The sequence below is a fragment of the Panicum virgatum genome, chromosome 9N (genome assembly GCF_016808335.1).
Source record: "Panicum virgatum strain AP13 chromosome 9N, P.virgatum_v5, whole genome shotgun sequence".
Taxonomy (NCBI): domain Eukaryota; kingdom Viridiplantae; phylum Streptophyta; class Magnoliopsida; order Poales; family Poaceae; genus Panicum; species Panicum virgatum.
Window position 1 is genome coordinate 828,338 of NC_053153.1, and position 19,107 is coordinate 847,444.

At 43.6% G+C, this 19,107-nt stretch overlaps 4 protein-coding genes and 1 non-coding gene across 10 annotated transcripts; 2 read left to right on the forward strand and 3 right to left on the reverse strand.

Annotated features, from left to right (window-relative positions):
- The first annotated feature begins 484 nt into the window (after positions 1–484).
- On the forward strand, positions 485–6,507 carry LOC120687373 (putative ATPase N2B). 3 transcript variants are annotated; one of them, XR_005680705.1, is made up of 15 exons: positions 602–777; positions 1,261–1,397; positions 1,533–1,666; positions 1,939–2,084; positions 2,253–2,332; positions 2,680–2,937; positions 3,229–3,339; positions 3,491–3,613; positions 4,125–4,246; positions 4,319–4,388; positions 4,688–4,780; positions 5,256–5,383; positions 5,584–5,596; positions 5,655–5,776; positions 6,118–6,507. XR_005680705.1 is itself a non-coding variant. In XM_039969345.1 (14 exons), the coding sequence occupies exons 1-14, from the start codon at positions 606–608 to the stop codon at positions 6,223–6,225; spliced, it is 1,824 nt and encodes a 607-aa protein (XP_039825279.1). In that variant the 5' UTR covers positions 485–605; the 3' UTR covers positions 6,226–6,503. The 3 variants fall into 3 exon arrangements, 2 of the variants coding, with proteins under 2 accessions (XP_039825279.1, XP_039825280.1); XM_039969345.1 differs by lacking the exon at positions 5,584–5,596 and having other exon boundaries at positions 485–777; positions 5,635–5,776; positions 6,118–6,503; XM_039969346.1 differs by lacking the exons at positions 5,584–5,596; positions 5,655–5,776.
- A 1,616-nt stretch (positions 6,508–8,123) lies between these two features.
- On the reverse strand, positions 8,124–8,225 carry LOC120693625. The gene has a single exon (XR_005683083.1). It is a non-coding gene; the product is annotated as a U6 spliceosomal RNA (small nuclear RNA).
- A 202-nt stretch (positions 8,226–8,427) lies between these two features.
- On the forward strand, positions 8,428–11,710 carry LOC120687421 (B2 protein-like). The gene is made up of 6 exons (XM_039969420.1): positions 8,428–8,687; positions 8,924–9,549; positions 9,672–9,772; positions 10,298–10,381; positions 10,457–10,567; positions 11,199–11,710. The coding sequence occupies exons 2-6, from the start codon at positions 8,940–8,942 to the stop codon at positions 11,238–11,240; spliced, it is 948 nt and encodes a 315-aa protein (XP_039825354.1). The 5' UTR covers positions 8,428–8,687; positions 8,924–8,939; the 3' UTR covers positions 11,241–11,710.
- A 1,536-nt stretch (positions 11,711–13,246) lies between these two features.
- Positions 13,247–16,283, reverse strand: LOC120687420 (pantoate--beta-alanine ligase). 4 transcript variants are annotated; one of them, XR_005680724.1, is made up of 4 exons: positions 15,480–16,283; positions 14,776–14,889; positions 14,036–14,477; positions 13,247–13,735 (listed from the first exon to the last, which is right to left on the reverse strand). XR_005680724.1 is itself a non-coding variant. In XM_039969419.1 (4 exons), the coding sequence occupies exons 1-4, from the start codon at positions 16,059–16,061 to the stop codon at positions 13,613–13,615; spliced, it is 951 nt and encodes a 316-aa protein (XP_039825353.1). In that variant the 5' UTR covers positions 16,062–16,283; the 3' UTR covers positions 13,247–13,612. The 4 variants fall into 4 exon arrangements, 1 of the variants encoding a protein (XP_039825353.1); XM_039969419.1 differs by having other exon boundaries at positions 14,036–14,167; XR_005680726.1 differs by lacking the exon at positions 13,247–13,735 and having other exon boundaries at positions 14,036–14,167; positions 14,337–14,477.
- Positions 16,284–16,432: 149 nt separating this feature from the next.
- LOC120687372 (pentatricopeptide repeat-containing protein At2g35030, mitochondrial-like) lies at positions 16,433–18,732 on the reverse strand. Its single transcript, XM_039969344.1, has one exon. The coding sequence runs from the start codon at positions 18,688–18,690 to the stop codon at positions 16,756–16,758; it is 1,935 nt and encodes a 644-aa protein (XP_039825278.1). The 5' UTR covers positions 18,691–18,732; the 3' UTR covers positions 16,433–16,755.
- Positions 18,733–19,107: the final 375 nt, after the last annotated feature.

Consider the following 19,107-nt stretch of genomic DNA (forward strand, 5'->3'; position numbering starts at 1 on the left):
GAGTACCTAGCTATCGTCAGCAAGGATTGGGTGGATCTTGTACTAGCTAGCTTATTGTCCTACCGCACTCAATAAGAAATTCAAAAGGATGAAAAGGGAGGGGACAGTGGCCTAACATAACATGATGATGCATCTAATCTAATCTAATATATCTATCGCTACTACAACTACAAGGACGGCCACTGAGGGAGTGCTTCCGTCTCCGATGGGGCCCATCAACTGGCTAGTGCAGCAGGCAGGGCCGACCGTCGACATGCATGTCCCCGTCATGGAGGCCCATCAACTTGATGCGATGATGATGATGATCCAAGACTGAAATCTTCATTACTGGATCTGGTCATGGCAGCTCAGATTGGCCCAGCAACACACGGCCGACATGGAGGCCTGTTTACATCGTCACATCATGGGCCGCCTAGTCCAAGCCTCTACCTACCTACCTACTACTACCTACTTTCCCGAGGCCCAGCGAGAGCCCAAGCGTCCGTGGTGACTGGTGGTCAGGAAGGAGGCCGCGTCACCCGAGACAAGCCCTTCCCTCTCCCTCCGCAGTTATTACAACCGGAACCCGCCACCGCCGCGCTTCGCCGCCCCGGGACCCGCCACCGATGATACTCCGGCGGCTACATCTACACGCCTGCGCCTCCCGCCGATCCCTCGCGTCCTCCGCCCTCTGCGGAACCGCGCCGCGCACCTTGCCTTCTGCTGGGCTCCTCCGTCGCCTCCACGGCGCGGCGGGAGATGGCCCTTCTTCGGATTCCGACCACGCCCGCAGGCCAGGTAGGCACCTCGTCATCTGACCCTCCCCTTGCTTCAGGCACCGACTGCTCGATCGTTCAATTATGAATTTCATCTTAGGCCGGAAAACAAATTGGTTCCAAGTAAGTAACTGCTGCATTTCATATCATACGAGAATTACAATCTGCCACTGTGTCTCCCATCTCCGTGCAACTCAAACCTTGCAATGATTTCTTGTGTTCATCAGAGTTAGCGCTTGCCAGAGTTGGGGGGGTTTCAACCCCCACATGCCTCAAGCCCTCAACAAACAACACACTTTAGCTAACTAGTACTGTGATACCTCCCCTCTGCCAATTCTGCACCTATATATTTGTACTACTCCATTCAACACGATGATACAAAAGGATCATTTCATTGCTCAAATTAAATTTCACCGTAACATCTTTCTCCACTTCAAAGTTTGCCTTCTCATTCTTTTTTCAGATTAATTGTTTGGCTTCTCATACTCTTGTGTTTTATCTCAAGGTCCCCTTACACTCTACAGGAATCTAGTAAGCCAAGGGAAACTCACTTATGACAGCTACCAGGAAAATGTAGCTTCCGAGTTAGACAGCTTACTCAGAAGACTCCAACAATATGAGATGGAAATGGAGGATTACCATGTAAGTCACGTGTTGCTTCTTCTTTTTTTTTTCTTTTTAAAAAAAAGACCGTGTTGCTTCTTCTCAATAGTCAATACCTCGTTGTGTTTTGCTCTGTAAAGTAACTATATCACCTCTAACTTATGTAAAGTTCAGGCGCACCTGTACATATGGGAGAATAGCAGGGAGAAAGAGAGGCGAAGGCTTCTTGTTGAGGAAGCTGAAGATAAGCAGCGTGATGGTGTATGGATAGATGAGAAAAGGGGATTTCTTGACAAGTTGGTTACACGGTAATATTTAGTAAGCTACCATGCAGTTCTAATGGTTTTATCATTCATTGATGTTGATGGGAGTTCTTTTATCATCTCTCATGCAGTTCTATTGTTGTTATCATTCATTGATGGGAGTTCCATCATCATCATCTCTCCATTCCTGCAAGAACATTAATAGTGAAAAGCATGACAATATAATGAAGCATGTCAGATGTTAAGTTTGCTCTATATATGAACTGAATATGCTGTGTTTATTTATTTTTAACCTGTATTTTGTTGAATAAAACCAGGAGAAGAAGAGGAAGCATAGAACCTGGAGTTGGTATGTGGGTCTCATACCTGAACCGAGAGAAGAAATTAGATAAACTGGTGGGCCAGAGACCAGTTGCTCCTGTTGCTCCTAAAGGATTGTATCTCTATGGAAATGTAGGAAGTGGTAAGTTACCGGAATCATATACATGCATGCTGAAAATAAGCAATTTCTACAACATTTTTTGTGAAAAGTGAAAACTACCACGAGTTATTTACCGTGATAATATTTTATGTTTTCTGAATGACTATTATCTACCCCTTATACGAATCTCAAGGAACTACCTGTACATAGGAAAGACAATGTTGATGGACATGTTCTATGGGGCCACTGAAGGTGTTATCAAACACAGGAGGAGGTTTCACTTCCATGAGGTAAACTTCTACTGTTTAGAAACACTAATGACTGTTGTCATTCAATCTTAACCTGATATAATATTGTACCTTAAGAACAACCTATATGATTGAAGATGGCTAACAATACGTGTCGATCCTATCTCAACTCTATCTGTAATCTGTTACCTGTTGGGACTTGTAGTAGCATACCCATGCACATGCACGTCTATCTGAACTGAGTTCAACAAGTGTGGCTTGTCAAGTCAGCAATAACATAATCTGATAATCCTATAAATTAATTCCATGGAGCGTTCGAGACAAATAAATTTACTTCATAGTTGTGCTGCCTAAGATTTGCATAAAATTGGAGGTACTCTTTGATGCAGGCCATGCTTGAAATACACGATCATATGCATGATGTATGGAAGAGACGTGATGATGACAAATCTGTTCAGTCAAGTGCTTTTAGCTGGATATCAAGCCTCCCTTTTGATGCAAAAATTAAGGAGTGGCTGATAGGGGAAGAGAAGTACAAACAAGAGACACAGCAAAAGCATATCCTTTTGGCTGTTGCTGACAAGTTTTTGGTTGATAGACAAGCAAATAAAACTGGAGCAAGCATTCTATGCTTTGATGAGATACAGGTGCCTAAACTGTGAAGTGTCAAGGATTGAAATCTTTCTCTCTTTTTTTTCCTGACAAAGAGGATTGGCATTTCTTTCATTACACTTAGTAGCTTGTCTATTGGATTACTTACAGAATTGGGGAAGTAAGTAACAAAAAACTTGGATGGTATAGGCTAGTTGATCATGTTTTGCCATTTGTTTGAGCTGTGAATGTTCTATTTTTTCACAGGGTGGACTAGTTATCATTGTTAATTAATGCTCTGCTACCTAGGGCTTTTTTAAATACACTGAACGGGTGCATTTGTGCAGACTATTGATGTATTCGCAGTTGTGGCCCTGTCTGGCATTCTAAGCAGATTGTTAACCACAGGAACTGTACTGGTAGCAACTAGTAATAAAGCACCCGAAGATCTGAATCAGGCAGGTCCTTCGTCAAATGATCACATTGTTTGTTTTCCTTCTTTCTCTATTTTATGGATTAGCTGTATTATCATTTATTACAACCTTTTGAAGTTAAATTCTGTAGTACTACATTTTGATCTTTTCATTCTTTTTTCTGTTGGTTTTGCAGGACGGGATGCAAAGAGACATCTTCCTTGATTTATTATCAAAATTAGATGAAAATTGCAATAAGATTCTTGTGGGAACTGAAAAGGATTATCGTCGCCTAATTCCAACAGAAGGCTCAACTCAGGTCTACTTCCAATTATTTTTTAGTTAGATTTCGAAATTTGGCTGGGAAAACCAGCATTCAGTTAAGGAGTTGGCAGGCACTTCAGTGAATCCTATGATTTGAACCCAGGTGGATGATGGGACAATGCAATCTCTTGACAATTTTTTTAGCAATGTAGGAAATTAATGAAAGAAATGCATAATTTTCCTGTTTTTTTATAGATAAACCTGGTGTTTGTACTGGTCCTGAAGAATATATTCATCTCATTGTTATCCAGCCTTAGTGGTGATGCTTTAAGTATTGAGCTATGAAGTGTGTTTAAGGGCTTAAATTAAGTTTTTTTAGTTGGTATCAAATCCTGGTATATAATAAGCTAAATTGTGATAGTGATCTGTTTCCTATTTATAAGTTAGTCATATATGTTCTCTTCTGAACCCCTGCAGCTGCAGGTTTACTTCTCACCTATTGTATTTTATATTATAAATGTTTTATCTTGATATAAAAAACTAAATGTTCTCTAAATTATTGGCAGGTTCACTATTTTTGGCCTGTTACTTCTGATACTTACAGCATGTATGAGGCTATGTGGCGTGACATAACTAACCATGTAGGAGGAGACATTATTTCTGTCACCATTCCGGTAATGTTTGGGAGGTATGTCCATTGCATAAAGCATCTCTGTACCAGTGAAAATAAACTAGATTAACTTCAATCGCATGTGGACAGATATATTGAGATTCCTCAAAGCTGTAATGGTGTGGCAAGATTTGACTTCGAGTATCTATGTGGTCGCCCAGTAATATATCACTCTCTTGTTTCATATCTGTGACCTGTCTAATAATTCTGCTGGATGGATAAAAAACAAACATGTTATTTTACTTCATTTTGACAAGTTGTGATAGTACCTTTGATTTCTATACCTCTTTTATTCTTGAACTTTGAATTGTAATGTTATTACATGGGAACGATAACTGATCTTAGACAATGCATAAATGTACAAGGTGCTCAGATCATATAATTATAGTTGCTCCTTTTGTTATCCTGAGAGCATAGTAGCACTTTTCTAATCCAGTCACTCTGTTCTTAATTTGTCAGGTCGGTGCTGCAGATTATATAGCAATAGCCAGGAACTACCATACTATTTTCATATCAGAAATTCCAGCTATGAGTATGAAGATCTGTGACAAGGTATTTCTTCTCACACTGTTTTTTTCTGCTTTTAATCTGTTTGGTCAGGCCGTCAGGGTGATAGATGCAGGGGATGAGGGGAATGTGAATCTAGCAATCGAGGCTGAGTCCTTGTTTTGTTAGTGGGCATGAAAATTCAAATGCTACTGGCAGCCTGGTGCCTTTAGAAGCATAACAAAGTGAAATGTGAAAAAAAAAACAAAGTGCTGATGAGTAAGCAATCACTCTCTAGATTATGTGGGCAAATTGGAAATTTAGAAATTAATACAGAAGGATGGAATGATAGATAGAATAGGCTGATTTGAGCTGGAGAGCTTTTAAGGAAATATTACAACATGGAAAAACAGAAAAGTTCCATTTGTTCAGTTTACTGTGGCCATTTAAATTGCTATGCAGCCAGCATTAGTTAGTACTCTCTACCTTAACAGTTTATGGTTGTTTTTCTCTATGTTTGCTAATATCATGACTCATTTAGGCAAGAAGGTTTATCACCCTTATTGATGAGCTGTACAATCATCACTGCCGTCTTGTGTGTCTAGCTACCTCATCCATTGATGATCTTTTCCAAGGAACTGAGGAAGGGCCCCTCTTTGATTTAGAGAGGTAATTTAGTAACCCTTCCCTTACCATGTTAAGCCCCCTTTTTTTTTTGTAAATCTCAAAGACCATGAACTGGAAATATGGTTCGAATGTTCAATGAGCTTTGCCACATATGTTGGTTACTTGGGTGAGCTGTGCTTGCAGCGAAAATGTTTCTGCTCGTCTGCAACAGTAAAATAAATAAATATAGAACATTTTGCTAGAATTGCACTACGACTGAGAATGAATTTTCACATGGATGTCATGTTACGCAGTTTTCAATTTGAAACTGAAGCTGAGGGGACAAAGCTAAGGAGGGATGTTTTAGCAGAAGGCAATGTTGGCTTGAGGCCTTCTAGTAGTGGGCTTGTGGCAATACTGTCTGGTCAAGAAGAGATGTTTGCGTTCCGAAGGGCGGTAAGTGATGCACTTTTCTTTACCTTGTTATATATGAATAGTTGCTCGAAATAATTCATGAATAAAGCTGGAAAGTTGTATTTGCTTGAGATAATTCATGACTACTGCTTAAAGGTTGTATTTAGACTAGAGAGTTAATGTCCTGCTGAGAAAGCTCAACGGCAAGTTGATGCTCATCCACATCTAGGGAAATTATCTAGCTCACAAGTCACAATGATCTAGGCGCAGGGCTATAATGGCGCGCCTATTTTGTTGAGCCTTGTTTGTCCTGGAAGCAAGATGTAGGTATTCCCTTGCTTGCTTGGTCTAATCGAATCTGATGGTGCATCTTGTTTTTGCAGATATCTCGGCTTATCGAGATGCAGACCCCACTGTATCTGGAGCGTGTGCAGCATGCCCATCCCTCCTTCCAACTGCAGGCTCCTGCTGTAGCAAGCAACAATATATAGGACTTGTGTGTTTCTCAGTGTGCTCCATCGGTGTGACAAAAGGCAGCAGCTCTTACTGGATGTTCCATAGTTAAGTTGTTTGTTCGCCGGAACGCCGACAATTAATAAGAAGGGAAAATCTAAAACAATAGCAATGCTGATACCCAGCGCCCATGTAAATGATAAGAGTAAGCATAAAGAAACGCCCGTTGCATAAAACATGTATATGGGGCACAGCCCGTCTCGTGGCTATGCCTCTGTGAAGACAGAAAAAAAAACCCTTTCGTTGCTTGCTTAGATGAAGAAATGCAGCTCTCGTTGGTCGATGGATGCTAAACTAATCATATACCAGCAACAAAATTTTCCTTAAAACAAAAGAAAAAAAAACGATGGCGGAGTCCCACAACTTGTACTACATATACAGTACTAGTGATTTGTACGTAGAATGGTAATAATGGGCACCATGTTAGGTTCTGTAAGAAAAAGCTGGATGGATCCTAGGAGAGCCATCGGATTCTACCTGTTTCCTCGTGCCCTAGCAGAATTCCTAGCTCTCTGATGAGGAATTATATATTTACACTCTTCACGTGTTGATGGCACCGGCCATGAACCGTTTGAATGTGAGCCAGTCAGTGATCATGGACGGCAGCTCGATCTCTCATGTGAGTCAGAGCATCCCGAGCTTGAAGATTTTATTTCTCACTTTTTTATGTACCTTTTTTTCAGTTTTCTTTTTTATACTAACAAGTGTAGAAGGCATACGTACGACGTAGATCATATTGAAGCTGGGCGCACATGGCCTCTCCATGTGACCTACACTACTTGATTATTATCGCTGTCTGTACGTCTTTCAGCTCATGCAATTTTCTACTGCTATAATTATTAGTCCCATGTATTATATGTGATCTTAATCCAATGTATGTACTGTAAAGGGGTTAATTAAGAAACTGAAAAAAAACAGGTTAGGAGAGGAAGAAGATGAGAAGGTTTCAGTACTAGCTAGTAGTGCTTATTAAATAGCAGTGAGCCATCAGATGCATGCATTGCAACTTATTGCAGTAGCTAGCTGATCCATCAAGTGAAGTATACTACGTACGTACGTGAATGAGCTAATAATAGCTAGCTAGCTGCTCCCTATGCTTATCATCATAGATATTTCAATGGTGATTCTTTATTTTTTTTTTAAAAAGGAAAAAGAAAAAGAAAAAGAAAACTGTGAGTTAATGATTTTCTTATTTGATCTAGCTAGGGAAGAATCTCCCAGTAAGTGGCTATGTGATATTCTAACTGAATGAGTTTATTAGCATTTTAGCGGATACAGCATGTATACAGGACAAGGGAATATACATATATATGACGCGATTCAAAATTCAAATTTGGAACAGGAACAAGCCAAAGGCAGGAGCGAAGAACCTCCACGTGCGCATGCCTGTATTTAATTTTGTGAGAGATGGAATCGAAATATAGCTAGGTGCGCGGCCGTTTGCCGGGCGATGCAGCAGAGCAGCTTGCATTATATTGGGCGGTCCTCTGCATCCTGCTCCTGCCTCCCAATGCAAACACCACGCATGCGACGCAACGCAAGAACAAGCACATGATGGACGCCAACGTAACTACTCTAGCTATTTTCCACTGCACGATCGATACTCTTGCCGAGGATTAAGCCAGCAGAATGCAAGTGGACGAATGCAAACCCTAATAAGAACCTGATGAAGAAAGAATGCAAGTGGAATTGAATGAATGTGCGTCGTCATCGAACAAGTAAGGACAATGTTGCTGGAGGCAGATGGATGGATATACAAGACCGACCGAAACTACTTGTTTGTTCCCTTCTTTATTTTGTTGTGTGCATGTTTCTTATTTCTTCTCCCGAACCCACCACTTCCAATATAGCTGTAAACTAGAATATATATATATATAATAGTATTTTAATATTCTTTTCTTATATCATCCTTGCGAAAAAGGGGTTAGGCTAATTTTTTCTTTACCGTTCCAATTTTATTGGATGTCTCCGAAGAGACATAAATGATATATCAGACACTGAAACGTCAAACAAAATGTAACCTTAACTATACAATTCAAATATCTAATTTTAACTCCATCTTATTAGAAAAATAAGTAGTGGAGTAATTCATTCATCAGAGATTGCTGAACCCACCACCAACCAAAACCAACCAAATCAGCATGTTTAGGAGCCCCATCTTCTGGTTATAAATGGGGGAGGACAGTTCACCCCCTCACTCCCTGACAGGTGGAGGTGGAGGTGGAGGTGGAGGTGAAGGTGAAGGTGGGAGCCAAGCCACCAGCCACCAGCTAGGTCTCGTCGTCTCATTCCCTTCTTCCCTTGCCATCCCCTTTGTTTCTTAAACCTTTCCCTTCTCTCGGACTCTCCCCTCCCTGGCGTGGCGGCGACGACTGGGCGAGCGGAGGCGCCATTAGTCCTGTCTCCGCCCAGCCCTTTACCGGCGACGAGCATCCTCCAGGTATGCCGCGCCTGCCCCTTCTCTTTCCTTCTGCTGTGCGAGACGGAGCGCCCCAAACCCTAACAATACTATTTGTATTCGGATCTGAATCCAGTTACAATATCTATTACCTGCTAACTTCGATTTCGTTTGTAAGAATTATCGGGTGTACACCCACCCATGTCCGCCATGCCTTGAAGCTAGGGGCATCTTTCCTTTTTATGCTGATGAGATGACGTTTGTTTGCAATAAAATAGGTGCAGAGATTGAAATATGGACAACCTGTGGCATCTTGGAGACGAGCTCCGTGGCCAGCCAAAGGTTGTGGAGGACCGCCAGTGGTCGCTCATGACCTCCAAGCTCGCTGAGATCACCAAGTCCAAGGGCGAGAGGATCAACGACCTCGACTATGCGCGCATCAACACCGTCCCTGAGGTCAAGCACTGGGATAAGATGCCCTACCACCACGATGAGCCCAGGATGGATCACATCAATCTTGGCCTCATGAACCTGGATCTGAAAATGAATGATCTCAAGATGAATGAGGCTGCCATGAAGAACTCTTTCCGCAACATGGGTTATAACATCAACCCAATGTACCCCAAAGGAAACAATGCCAATATTAATGCGTTCAAGATGAATGTTGGGGTCACCAAGTATTCCAACAGTCCTAGTAGTGTCAAAGAGGCCAATGGAAAAAACAATGGTGGCAACAACAACGGAAGCAACAGCAATGGGAACACCAACAGCAACTCTGCTGTTGACAAGCGCTTCAAGACGCTGCCAACGAGTGAGATGCTACCAAGGAATGAAGTCCTTGGTGGGTACATCTTTGTCTGCAACAACGATACCATGCAGGAAGATCTCAAGAGGCAGCTTTTTGGTATGTGCTACCACTTCTCCTCATAAATCATCTGATTTATTATTCTGAAAAAAATAACTTTTGATATCATCTTAAAAACTTATTTTGGTAACAGCATCTCAAGATCTTTTGCTCTTCTGCAGGGTTGCCAGCAAGATATCGGGATTCAGTCCGAGCGATTACTCCTGGGCTGCCTCTTTTCCTCTATAACTACACAACTCACCAGCTTCATGGGGTATTTGAGGTGCGTCATTATATCTGGTTTGCTGATGCCCATTGCTAGCTAATAAATGATGCATCTAACTGATGTTGGGCTGTCATGCAGTATTACTATTATAGATGGACTACTTTTAGTTTGCCTTCATCTTCTTCCTTTTCCTTGTGCCCTTGTATGCAATTTCTCCTAACTAAAGATTCGGTAATGTTTAAAAATAATCATTAAACTAGAAAACGTGGTCCTGGTTTTCCATAACCTACAGCATATGTGAGTATGTGACCAAGAGGTTCATTTTAGGTGGATGACTCCACATCCAGGAATTGCACTCTTTTAATGTGCAGCTAACTGTGCTTCGGTATACATCTAGCTCCATAGTCTTTGCTATTTACCATTTTACCCATTTCTGTTAGCTCACTGAATCATCATTTTAGTTGGTTTCAATAAATGAATGTCTACTTTGATTCCACACTGTTTTTAAGTTTAAATTCCATAGTATGCTTCAGTATAAATCTAGTGGCTAATTATATTTTGGTTTTAAATGAATTTGCTTAGGCTGCCAGTTTCGGTGGGTCAAATATTGATCCCACTGCATGGGAGGATAAGAAGTGTAAAGGTGAATCCAGATTCCCAGCACAGGTACTGACAATATTTGGCATATGTTTATTTCTCATTTCCTTCTCAGTTCATGATCTGACATCTTCATGATGTTAGGTGAGGATCCGCATTCGGAAGCTCTGCAAGCCGTTGGAAGAGGATTCTTTCAGGCCAGTTTTGCATCATTATGATGGCCCAAAGTTTCGCCTTGAGCTCTCCATCGCGGAGGTATATAGCTTATCCCAACTGCTCGGTGCACATGAATTATACAGTGAAGGCTCTCTTGGACAATGAGACTTTATCAGCAATTGTATTCATAGCGACTTTCTCAGCACTCTGCATTCATGCTGCTGTGATGGTTCCTGTTCATCTTCCTTTTACATGCTCGATTAAGTATTTAAGTTCATTTACACATGATTCATTTTGACAGAAATGAAACCAAGAAAGTTTTTTTTTTTCCGTTTATGTGTGTAAGTATGTGACAAAGGACAACTACTTTTTTAAACCATAGTCTCAAGTCCCATAGTTGAATTGCAGTGCTATGTGCTGGGATGCACATTACCCTGCACCAATTACAATATGTCCTTGTTTAAAAGCATATATTTTGTTTGATGTATCCTCTGCAGTTCCATGCAAATGTCATAGGCATTACTTGTCTGAGGTTGAACATGAACGGTGGACATCTGCTAGTCAGCCTTCAGACAAGCATGTTAATTACCTTCTGCTGGTCACATGATGACATTTCGTTATGCATGTTTTCTGTTACAATAAAGTTCTTAGAGCATAAGAAATGAGAAGTTTATTTTTCTCCTAAAAAGTGTGGTCATGTCAATCATTCCCATGAAATTTAATTTTGCAGACCTTGTCACTGCTAGACCTGTGCGAGAAGGAAGGCATCTGAGCTGTTGGTGTTGGGCAGGTGGTTGCTTTGAGCTTCAAGTAAATATTAATCATCCTTGTATGTTTTGTGGATGGTGGTTGGGCAATGTTGTTTGTTTTAAGCGCAAGCTGCTGCTGGTTTCATTTTCCCTACCTGGAAGGAAGGAATGAGAAGACCTGGTACTTGGAAGGCCCCTCAAAAAAGCAAGCTGTGAGGCTGTCTGTGTACTGTGTTGCGTCATCCTGAACCGAATCAATCTTGGGTTGGAGATGTGTATGTTTTGCTGTCTATGTGTCGTAGTAGAGTGAGTATACCTGGGCAGAATGGGACCCCAAAAGATGGGGGCCTGTACACTGTGTAATGGTTAAGATGCATGCATCATGGCGCCCCAAAGTAAGGGCCGATGATGTCGTCGTTCCAAGTGTGTATTTTGTGGTGTTGTACCTTGAACCTCTTTTGCATTTGTCCTAATGCTCCCTTTTGCACTGTCAGTGAGTGTTTGCTGCTTGTTCTTGTTATGCTGTGAATGTTTCATGGTTGATTCAGTTTGGCTAAGCAGGTTTTGGGTTGCAGGTGCACCAACCAAACTTGGTGTGTGAAACAAGAGCAACAGATAAGGTGGTTGATTACATCGGTTCAACTGCTCTCGGTCAGTGACAGGATAGGCAGGCAGTAGCAGCACCAGCACCAGCACCAGCTGTTTTGTTGGTGCACTGTCTCGAGGTGGTTTTCAGCTGGTGAGGTGCCTCCTGATTCCCGAGCTGAATGCTGCTCTCATCGGATGGTATAATGTCAGCACTCAAAAGCTCAGGACTATAATGTCAGCACTCAAAAGCTCAGGACTCCCAGTCGTAAGCCGTTGAACAATCGACGCTTCAGCTTTGACGACGACAAGAGATTGAATCGACTGCATCCGATCATCTCTCTGATTCCGAGAGCAGAATGAGTAAAAGCAGTCTTAACACGTTAAGGTAAAAGAAGCAGTCTGCTGCAGATACATACTTGCACTAGTCTTGTTCCATTCTCATCCCACTGGATAGAAATCGCCAATCTCCATTCCTTTGAGGTTTCAGTTTGATTCCAGCTCATTCTGAATGTGCAACAGCAGACTAGCAGCACATCCCTACTGCACCAGAGATGCACTGCCTGCCAACCAAAACAAGTGGGCTACCTACATGCTCATTTACTTTACTCATTGTTTTCCCAACCAAACCAAGAATATTACACCAACGGTATAACAAAATGTCTCCATGCCCAGCACAAGGCCATGGACATGATGGGTAGTAGCTTCTTGGCGGAGGACTTCTTCCCCAACTGCCCGCCAGGCACCAGCAGCGTCGTAGCACGAGATCTCAGCTGTTGTAGATCTTGTGAAAAGAGTCAAAACCAGCGCACGCAACGCAATCAGGGTAGCAGAGCGGAAATGCTGATTTGTTCAGGGTAGCAGAAAGAGAAAGGGGGGCACCTAAGAAGAACATAACCTGATTCAGACGCTGAGATTCCCAGGCAACTCAGCATTACAACGGTAAACGGCCCACCGAGCCAACACAGTCATCATTGGGTCACAAAAGGATTAAAGCAACTACAGAAAAAAGCCAAAGTTTGCTGTCGGCAACCAAACATCCGCGACACTTCCGGGCGACCAAGGGCCCTAAGCAGGGGCGGAGCCCTGTCCTCGTTCATATGCCTGCTCGTCACCCGGGCCGGCAGTGCTTTTGGTCTTGTAACGGTTTGCTGCACCACAAGTTTGCAAGTTACTCCCATCATCATCTTGATGCCTCCCGCCACTCTTTCTTGAAACTCCGAGCTGTAGAGACTAACCAATAGGACATAAAAGAGAAAGCATGCATTATGATTTCAACAGGGTATTTCATTCATCATCTTCTTGTCGAAACAGGTTCGTTTCTAGATGGCCCGACATACAGAGATTTGGTTGTGAACCTTCCTTTTTTAGCCCATTTCCACCCCACAGAATCATTCATATCTTCAAAAGAAAAGGAGTAAGCCAGATCCACCACTTCCATCCATTGGTCAAAAAAGGAATTGGGGTACCCATCTTCTGAAAGTCAGCTGACCATTCAGAGCTATAAAAGACTTAACTGTGATATCTTTACAGCACAGGATACAGACGGCATAGAGGTTGGTCTTTAACCCAGGTTTCCTTCCAGAAAAGAGTTGAACATCCAATTAAGTGACTTTCAGAACAATGGGTGGCTACTAGCTATCTATACGTGGTTGCATGGTGTACATACATACAGCAGCATCACCATTATTAATCTAGACAAAAAGTTAGGGACCGAAACTGCAACAGCACTCTGTTTGGTATTGGTACAGAACAAGAAGCCACCCTCAATGAACACATATTCGTTCGAGGCTCATCCGATTTCCAAATCTCACGATGGTGCCTGGAGCTCGATATTGTCAATCAACCTCACCTTCCCAAACCATGCTGCCACACAAATCACAGCAGGGCGATCGATCCTCTCAACTGGCGTCAGGCTTTCTTGCTCCACAATCTGCATTCACAACAGAGATTCCTTGCATGTTATCGGTTACTTGACCATGGGCCTAATCAACCAACCATTCAGTCTTTCCAGATACAAAGCATAAACCCCCCTCAAAAAATAAAGATACAAAGCATGAACACTTGAAGCTTTCAAAGGCTCTCGAGGACAAAACCAGAATAATTATACCACAAAACAATGACAACAACAACAACGACCATGATGGGATTGTAGATAACTCAACTGCAAGAGAGATAAAATGTCAAAGAACACAGATAGATTGAGCAGCCAAGGAAAGGCCAAGAACATTACCTCAACATAGTCAACCTGACCGCCAGCTTCTGTAAGTGTCTGCACTATTTGATCTTTTATTTGTTGGCCATGATTGTTTCCATTCAGCACAGAGGTTCTAGCATTCACCAGTGACCTACTAATGGATAATGCCTACATAGGAGATCATCACACTTGAAGGACATGTTTATTTTGAGAAAGGAACAAAAGGTATTTACAAAAAGTATATACAATGATCAACACTTGAAAATACGGTATCTTCTAGGAAACATGGAGCAGCCTGCCATGTAATAAATAAAATTGTTATGTCTCAACCTCTCACCTATTGAGTCATAATAACCACATAAATGTTATTGTGCAAACAAACTGATTACTGTTCAAATCAAAAGAGGAGAAGCATGGAAAACAGCGGCGGCGAGTAATTCCTGCTGCATGGCCGAAATTTTGATTCACAACTTTTCACCTAGAGCCAGTGAAGAAGAAAGTTGGTTTATTATGCACAAGGCTTGTCTGAAAAGTTGTAATGTGAGGCCCAACTAGATAAATCACTGAACAAACTGGACCACAGATCTGCTGAACAAACAGGCACAACCATAACAGGTTGATCCAGGAGGGAAAGGATACACTGGACAATCCTAATGCTAAAACACTGAAGGTAACATCTATGGTTGTCTGTACTTTGGCGATAGCAACCACAAACACACATGGTCAAAATAAAATCATTACAAAACCAAGCTAAAAGGTTTTAGAAAAAGACAAACCTTTTCCCTTTCCTCACACGAGAGGTGTACATTGCGGGAGCTCATGGCAAGACCATCAGCTTCTCGCACTATTTCTGAGCCAATAATCTCAATGGCGAAATCAAGATCACGAACCTGAAAACACAAAGTTTATCTCAGGAGCAGAAGCCAACTATAGCTGCTCTGAGCTAAACGGATAACACACATTATCTGGGGCTGCAACTGAAGAGAAGCATCAAAACAGAAATCAAATCAAATAAGTTTAACCACTGAAGCATTAATTCAGAATGGATTTTTGGATGGAGCAAAATGTAGTCTCTAAATAGTCATCATGTCCAAGGTTGTCAAGTTGGCGAATTGGGCAGCAAAGAGAAGCAAAAATTACTATTCTGATAGTAGTTACCATCATTCAGTGGCCAACTTGAACAAACCTGACAGATGCCAATTATAAACGAAACAATGTAGTATGTCAATGTCAAACAAGTTACCATCCGGCGGAGGACGAGACAGAGAAATAACCTGAAGAAGAAACCACTATTCTAAATACTTAACATGATTGGATGATTGGATCTGGATGGCCTACTCTTTTTGGAAACTAAAATAAACTGGATGGCCTATTTTGTTCTTAGTACTTCGCAAGACTATCTAGGAGTGGACAGTTGAACCTGACAGATGCCAATTAGAACAAAAACTGCATGCACGTGTGTCACAGTCAATCCAGTTACCATCCGGCAGATGACGCGCCACTGTTGATAATCCTTCTTCCCGAACACCGCGATGTCCGGCTCGACGATATTGAACAGCTTGGCGACCACGGTGGCCACGCCGCGAAAGAAGACGGGCCTGCTGCTCCCGCACAGCCCCTTCTCCAGCTGCTCCACGCGAATCCACGTCTCGTGCGCATGCCCACCGGCCTCCTCCAGGCAGGAGGCCGCGCCCCCGGATGCGCTGGCGGTCGGGCGGCCAGCGCTTCCGCGGACGTAGAGGTCCGGGGGGCAGAAAACTGCAGCAACGACGCCGGTGGCGACGAGCTTGCGAAGGTCCCCCGCGAAGTCGGAGGGGTAGGTGGCGAGGTCCTCGGTGGGGGCGAACTGGCTGGGGTTGACGTAGATGGATACGACGACGGCGACGGGGCCAGCGGCGGCCGCCCTCGCTGCGGAGACGAGCGAGAGGTGGCCGTCGTGGAGGAAGCCCATGGTGGGGACCAAAGCGACGGCCTTGCCCTCCGCGCGACGGCGGCGCGACCAAGCGCGCATCGCTGCCTTGTCACGGATCACCTCCGGCTCCTGCGCCGCCGCCGCCGCCATGGGAGCAAAATGGAATCGGACGGCAATGACTCAAGAGAAACAAGCGAAATTTGTAGACAAGAAATGGGAATGGGATGCGGCAGCAGATAAGGAAGAAAAACCTACTGAGGAAATGGAATCGAGACCGGCCACGGAGTGGGAGGGAAAAGAGAGAAGGATTTTTCTTTCTTTCTGTTACAGCAATTCAAAAACAAAGCAGCCAGGGTAGACTCTTTCTGGACATGATAACGACGTCTGGATATAGTAGTCGAAGCCGCCGTCGATCGTTGGATTCGATGCTCCTAAAATTGCTGCTACCACATTCCTGAAGTGGTTCCTCTGCATCCACTAAATCAAGGGCAGCCAGCTATGATCCCTTCGTCAGACAAAAGTACCAATAAACTTTTTTTTTTCTTTTTAGGTCAAGGATCTCTTTTCACTATGTAGATGCAGGATTACAATAATTTTTCAAGCTATCTCAAGAGAAAGCAGGTGCTAACATGCCACTCTGCTGTCTACTCAGAAGATGCTCGCTTAGCACATTGGTGTGCAACATTATCAATTGAAGAACTGAATTTCCTGCAGATCTCCTTGTGATATCAAAGTAATTTCCACCAGGTTCTTACACGTACCCACAATGAGTTGACATCCGGTTTCAACAACTAATGCAGACCATGGGTTACACCACACCACTATCATGATGTGGTCTCTATGCCTAGTAAATAGTTGGATCGGACTGGAGAGCATGTACCCAGAATCCCGTGCATGGTGAACCCTTCATCTGAGGAATAACTGTGTCATTCAGCATTTCATATATTTCAGCACATTGTGGATGCTCTTGATCCCTAGAGTAGAACACATGATTCCTCATGCTCACCTCAATCTGACTAAAACCAGGCGCCTTCTTCGTCTTACTGCCCCTCATGATCTTCCACACATTTGCTGTTTCATGCCGCATTCCATGTGACGCAAATACATTCGCCAGAAGTGTGTAGTGTCCTGAATCAGGGGTTTCAAATTTGACAAGATCCTCACCCACTTCTCTTGCTACCTCTACCTCGTTATGCATCATACAGGCCCCTAGCAGCGTCCCAAGAATGGCTTCATCATGCATGCCCTGCTGGATACTGTCCACAAGTTCCTTGGCCTCCCTCACATACCCTGCTCGCCCTAGAAGGTCCACAAGGCAAGTATAGTGCTCAATGGTCGGTTCTAATCCGTAGACATGGTAGATTGATTTGAACATCTTGCGACCTTTCTCGACCAATCCGGCATGGCTACAAGCTGACAGAATGGCTGTAAAGGTAGTTGAAGTGGGCTTATACCCATGCCTCAACATCTGAGCAAAGCCCTGTAAGGCTTGGTAGCCACAGCCATGGTTCGCAAAAGCTTGCATCATCGACGCCCATGTTATGGTGTCCTTCACTTCCAATCTCTTGAAAGCAAGCGAAGCAGAAAGCAAATCTCCACTTCTCGAGTACATTGTGAGCAAAGCATTTCCTAAGTCGATTTTTGACAGGAGTCCAAGTGTGACAACCAAACCATGGATCTGCTTAACTTCCATTGTGCTCTCAGAAATAACTAGGATACTAATTAATGTACTGATATCAGGAGATACCTCTGAGCGGCGCATAAGAAGAAATACATTTACAGCTTCATCCTTATGCTCGTTCTTGGAATATGCCTCAATGACGGTATTCCAGGTTACCAGGTCTTTTGCAGGCATCGAATTGAATAGTCTCCGAGCTTCATTCAGCTGGCCATTGTTGGCATAAGCGGTGATCATCGCATTCCATGCTGCAGTATCCTTTGCTGGCATCCTATCAAAGAACTCTCTTGCTCTGCAAAGAAAACCATTCTTCGCCAAGCCAGTGACCATTGTAGTCCAAGAAACCACATTCCTGTGTGGCATCCTCTCAAATAATTGAACTGCTTCATCCACTTTTCCAGCAGTGAGAAAACCAGAAATCATGGCATTCCAAGAATATGAGTTCCTCTTGGGCATCCTATCAAACAGTTCCCACGCCTCCTGAATCTGAGCACTGTCAGCGTAGGCCTTAACCATGACTGTCCAAGCGACCACATTCCTCTCAGGCATTCGATCAAACACGTCCCTGGCTTCCCTGAGCATCCCATTGCTCGCGTACCCCTGCAGCATCGCCGTCCACGTGACGACATTCCGATCAGGCATCGCTTCAAACAACTGGCGCGCCTCTCCAAGACGGCCAGCCCGGCAGTAGCCAGAGAGCATGCAAGTCCAGGAGACGACGCTCTTGACCGGCATTCCGTCGAACAGCTCGCGCGCGCGGTCGACACGGCCAGCCTTGACGTTGCCGTCGAGCATGATGGTATCGAGATAGAGGCCCCGAGCAGGCGCGGGCGCCGCACGGAAGAGCGCCTCTGCGCGCGGCAGGTCGCGGTGGTGGAGGTGGAGGGCGACCTTGGCGGCGTAGGAGACGGCATCCCGGTTGGGCGTTTCTTCCAAGACGGTTCTATGGAGGCGGAGGAGGGCGAGTGGGTGGTCGCTGCTAGAACGGATGTCTCTTAGAGGCGGACGTGATTGGGCGAAGGAGCTGCGGTGGCGCACAGGAGAGCATTGGGAGAGGAGAGGAAGGACGAGGCGGCGCCGGCAGCGGCAGCTGCGAAGCATTCCTGAGCAGCTTCAGTTGAGGCGGCCGGCGATGGATCGCGAATAATTAAACTCATTGGTCCAAATTACAAGTCATTCTAATAATTTTGAAGAGTCAAATTTTTTTAAATTTAATCAAATTTATACAATAAAATAATAACATTAATGATACTAATTAAATATTATTAGAATCTTTGTTAGTTATATTTTCGTATTATACCTATTTGTTGTCATAAATATTTGTGTTTCTCTCTATGATTTTGATCGAACTTTGAGATGGTTTGATTCTCCAAAATTTTTGAAATGACTTATAATTTGAAAAGGAGGGAGTAATTTGGGTTTCGGGTGGCTTTTGAACCATCCGATCCGATCATCACTAGGCGGCCCAGATAGGGATTAAAGTTGGGTGCAGCCGGCGACATGATGCCCCGAAAGATC

Bases quoted from the DNA above. Each gene is read 5' to 3' on its own strand.
- LOC120687373 (XM_039969345.1), top strand. From the start codon at position 606: ATGATACTCCGGCGGCTACATCTACACGCCTGCGCCTCCCGCCGATCC. The intron at 4,389-4,687 runs GTAATATATCAC...TTAATTTGTCAG, and splicing joins AGTATCTATGTGGTCGCCCA to GTCGGTGCTGCAGATTATAT. The intron at 5,777-6,117 runs GTAAGTGATGCA...TTGTTTTTGCAG, and splicing joins TGTTTGCGTTCCGAAGGGCG to ATATCTCGGCTTATCGAGAT.
- LOC120687421 (XM_039969420.1), top strand. From the start codon at position 8,940: ATGGACAACCTGTGGCATCTTGGAGACGAGCTCCGTGGCCAGCCAAAG. The intron at 9,773-10,297 runs GTGCGTCATTAT...GAATTTGCTTAG, and splicing joins AGCTTCATGGGGTATTTGAG to GCTGCCAGTTTCGGTGGGTC. The intron at 10,382-10,456 runs GTACTGACAATA...TCATGATGTTAG, and splicing joins AATCCAGATTCCCAGCACAG to GTGAGGATCCGCATTCGGAA.
- LOC120687420 (XM_039969419.1), bottom strand. From the start codon at position 16,061: ATGGCGGCGGCGGCGGCGCAGGAGCCGGAGGTGATCCGTGACAAGGCA. The intron at 14,890-15,479 runs GTAACTGGATTG...TTGTGTTTTCAG, and splicing joins GGCGCGTCATCTGCCGGATG to GTTCGTGATCTTGATTTCGC. The intron at 13,736-14,035 runs GTAATGTTCTTG...TTGTGAATGCAG, and splicing joins GTCAGGTTGACTATGTTGAG to ATTGTGGAGCAAGAAAGCCT.
- LOC120687372 (XM_039969344.1), bottom strand. From the start codon at position 18,690: ATGCTTCGCAGCTGCCGCTGCCGGCGCCGCCTCGTCCTTCCTCTCCTC.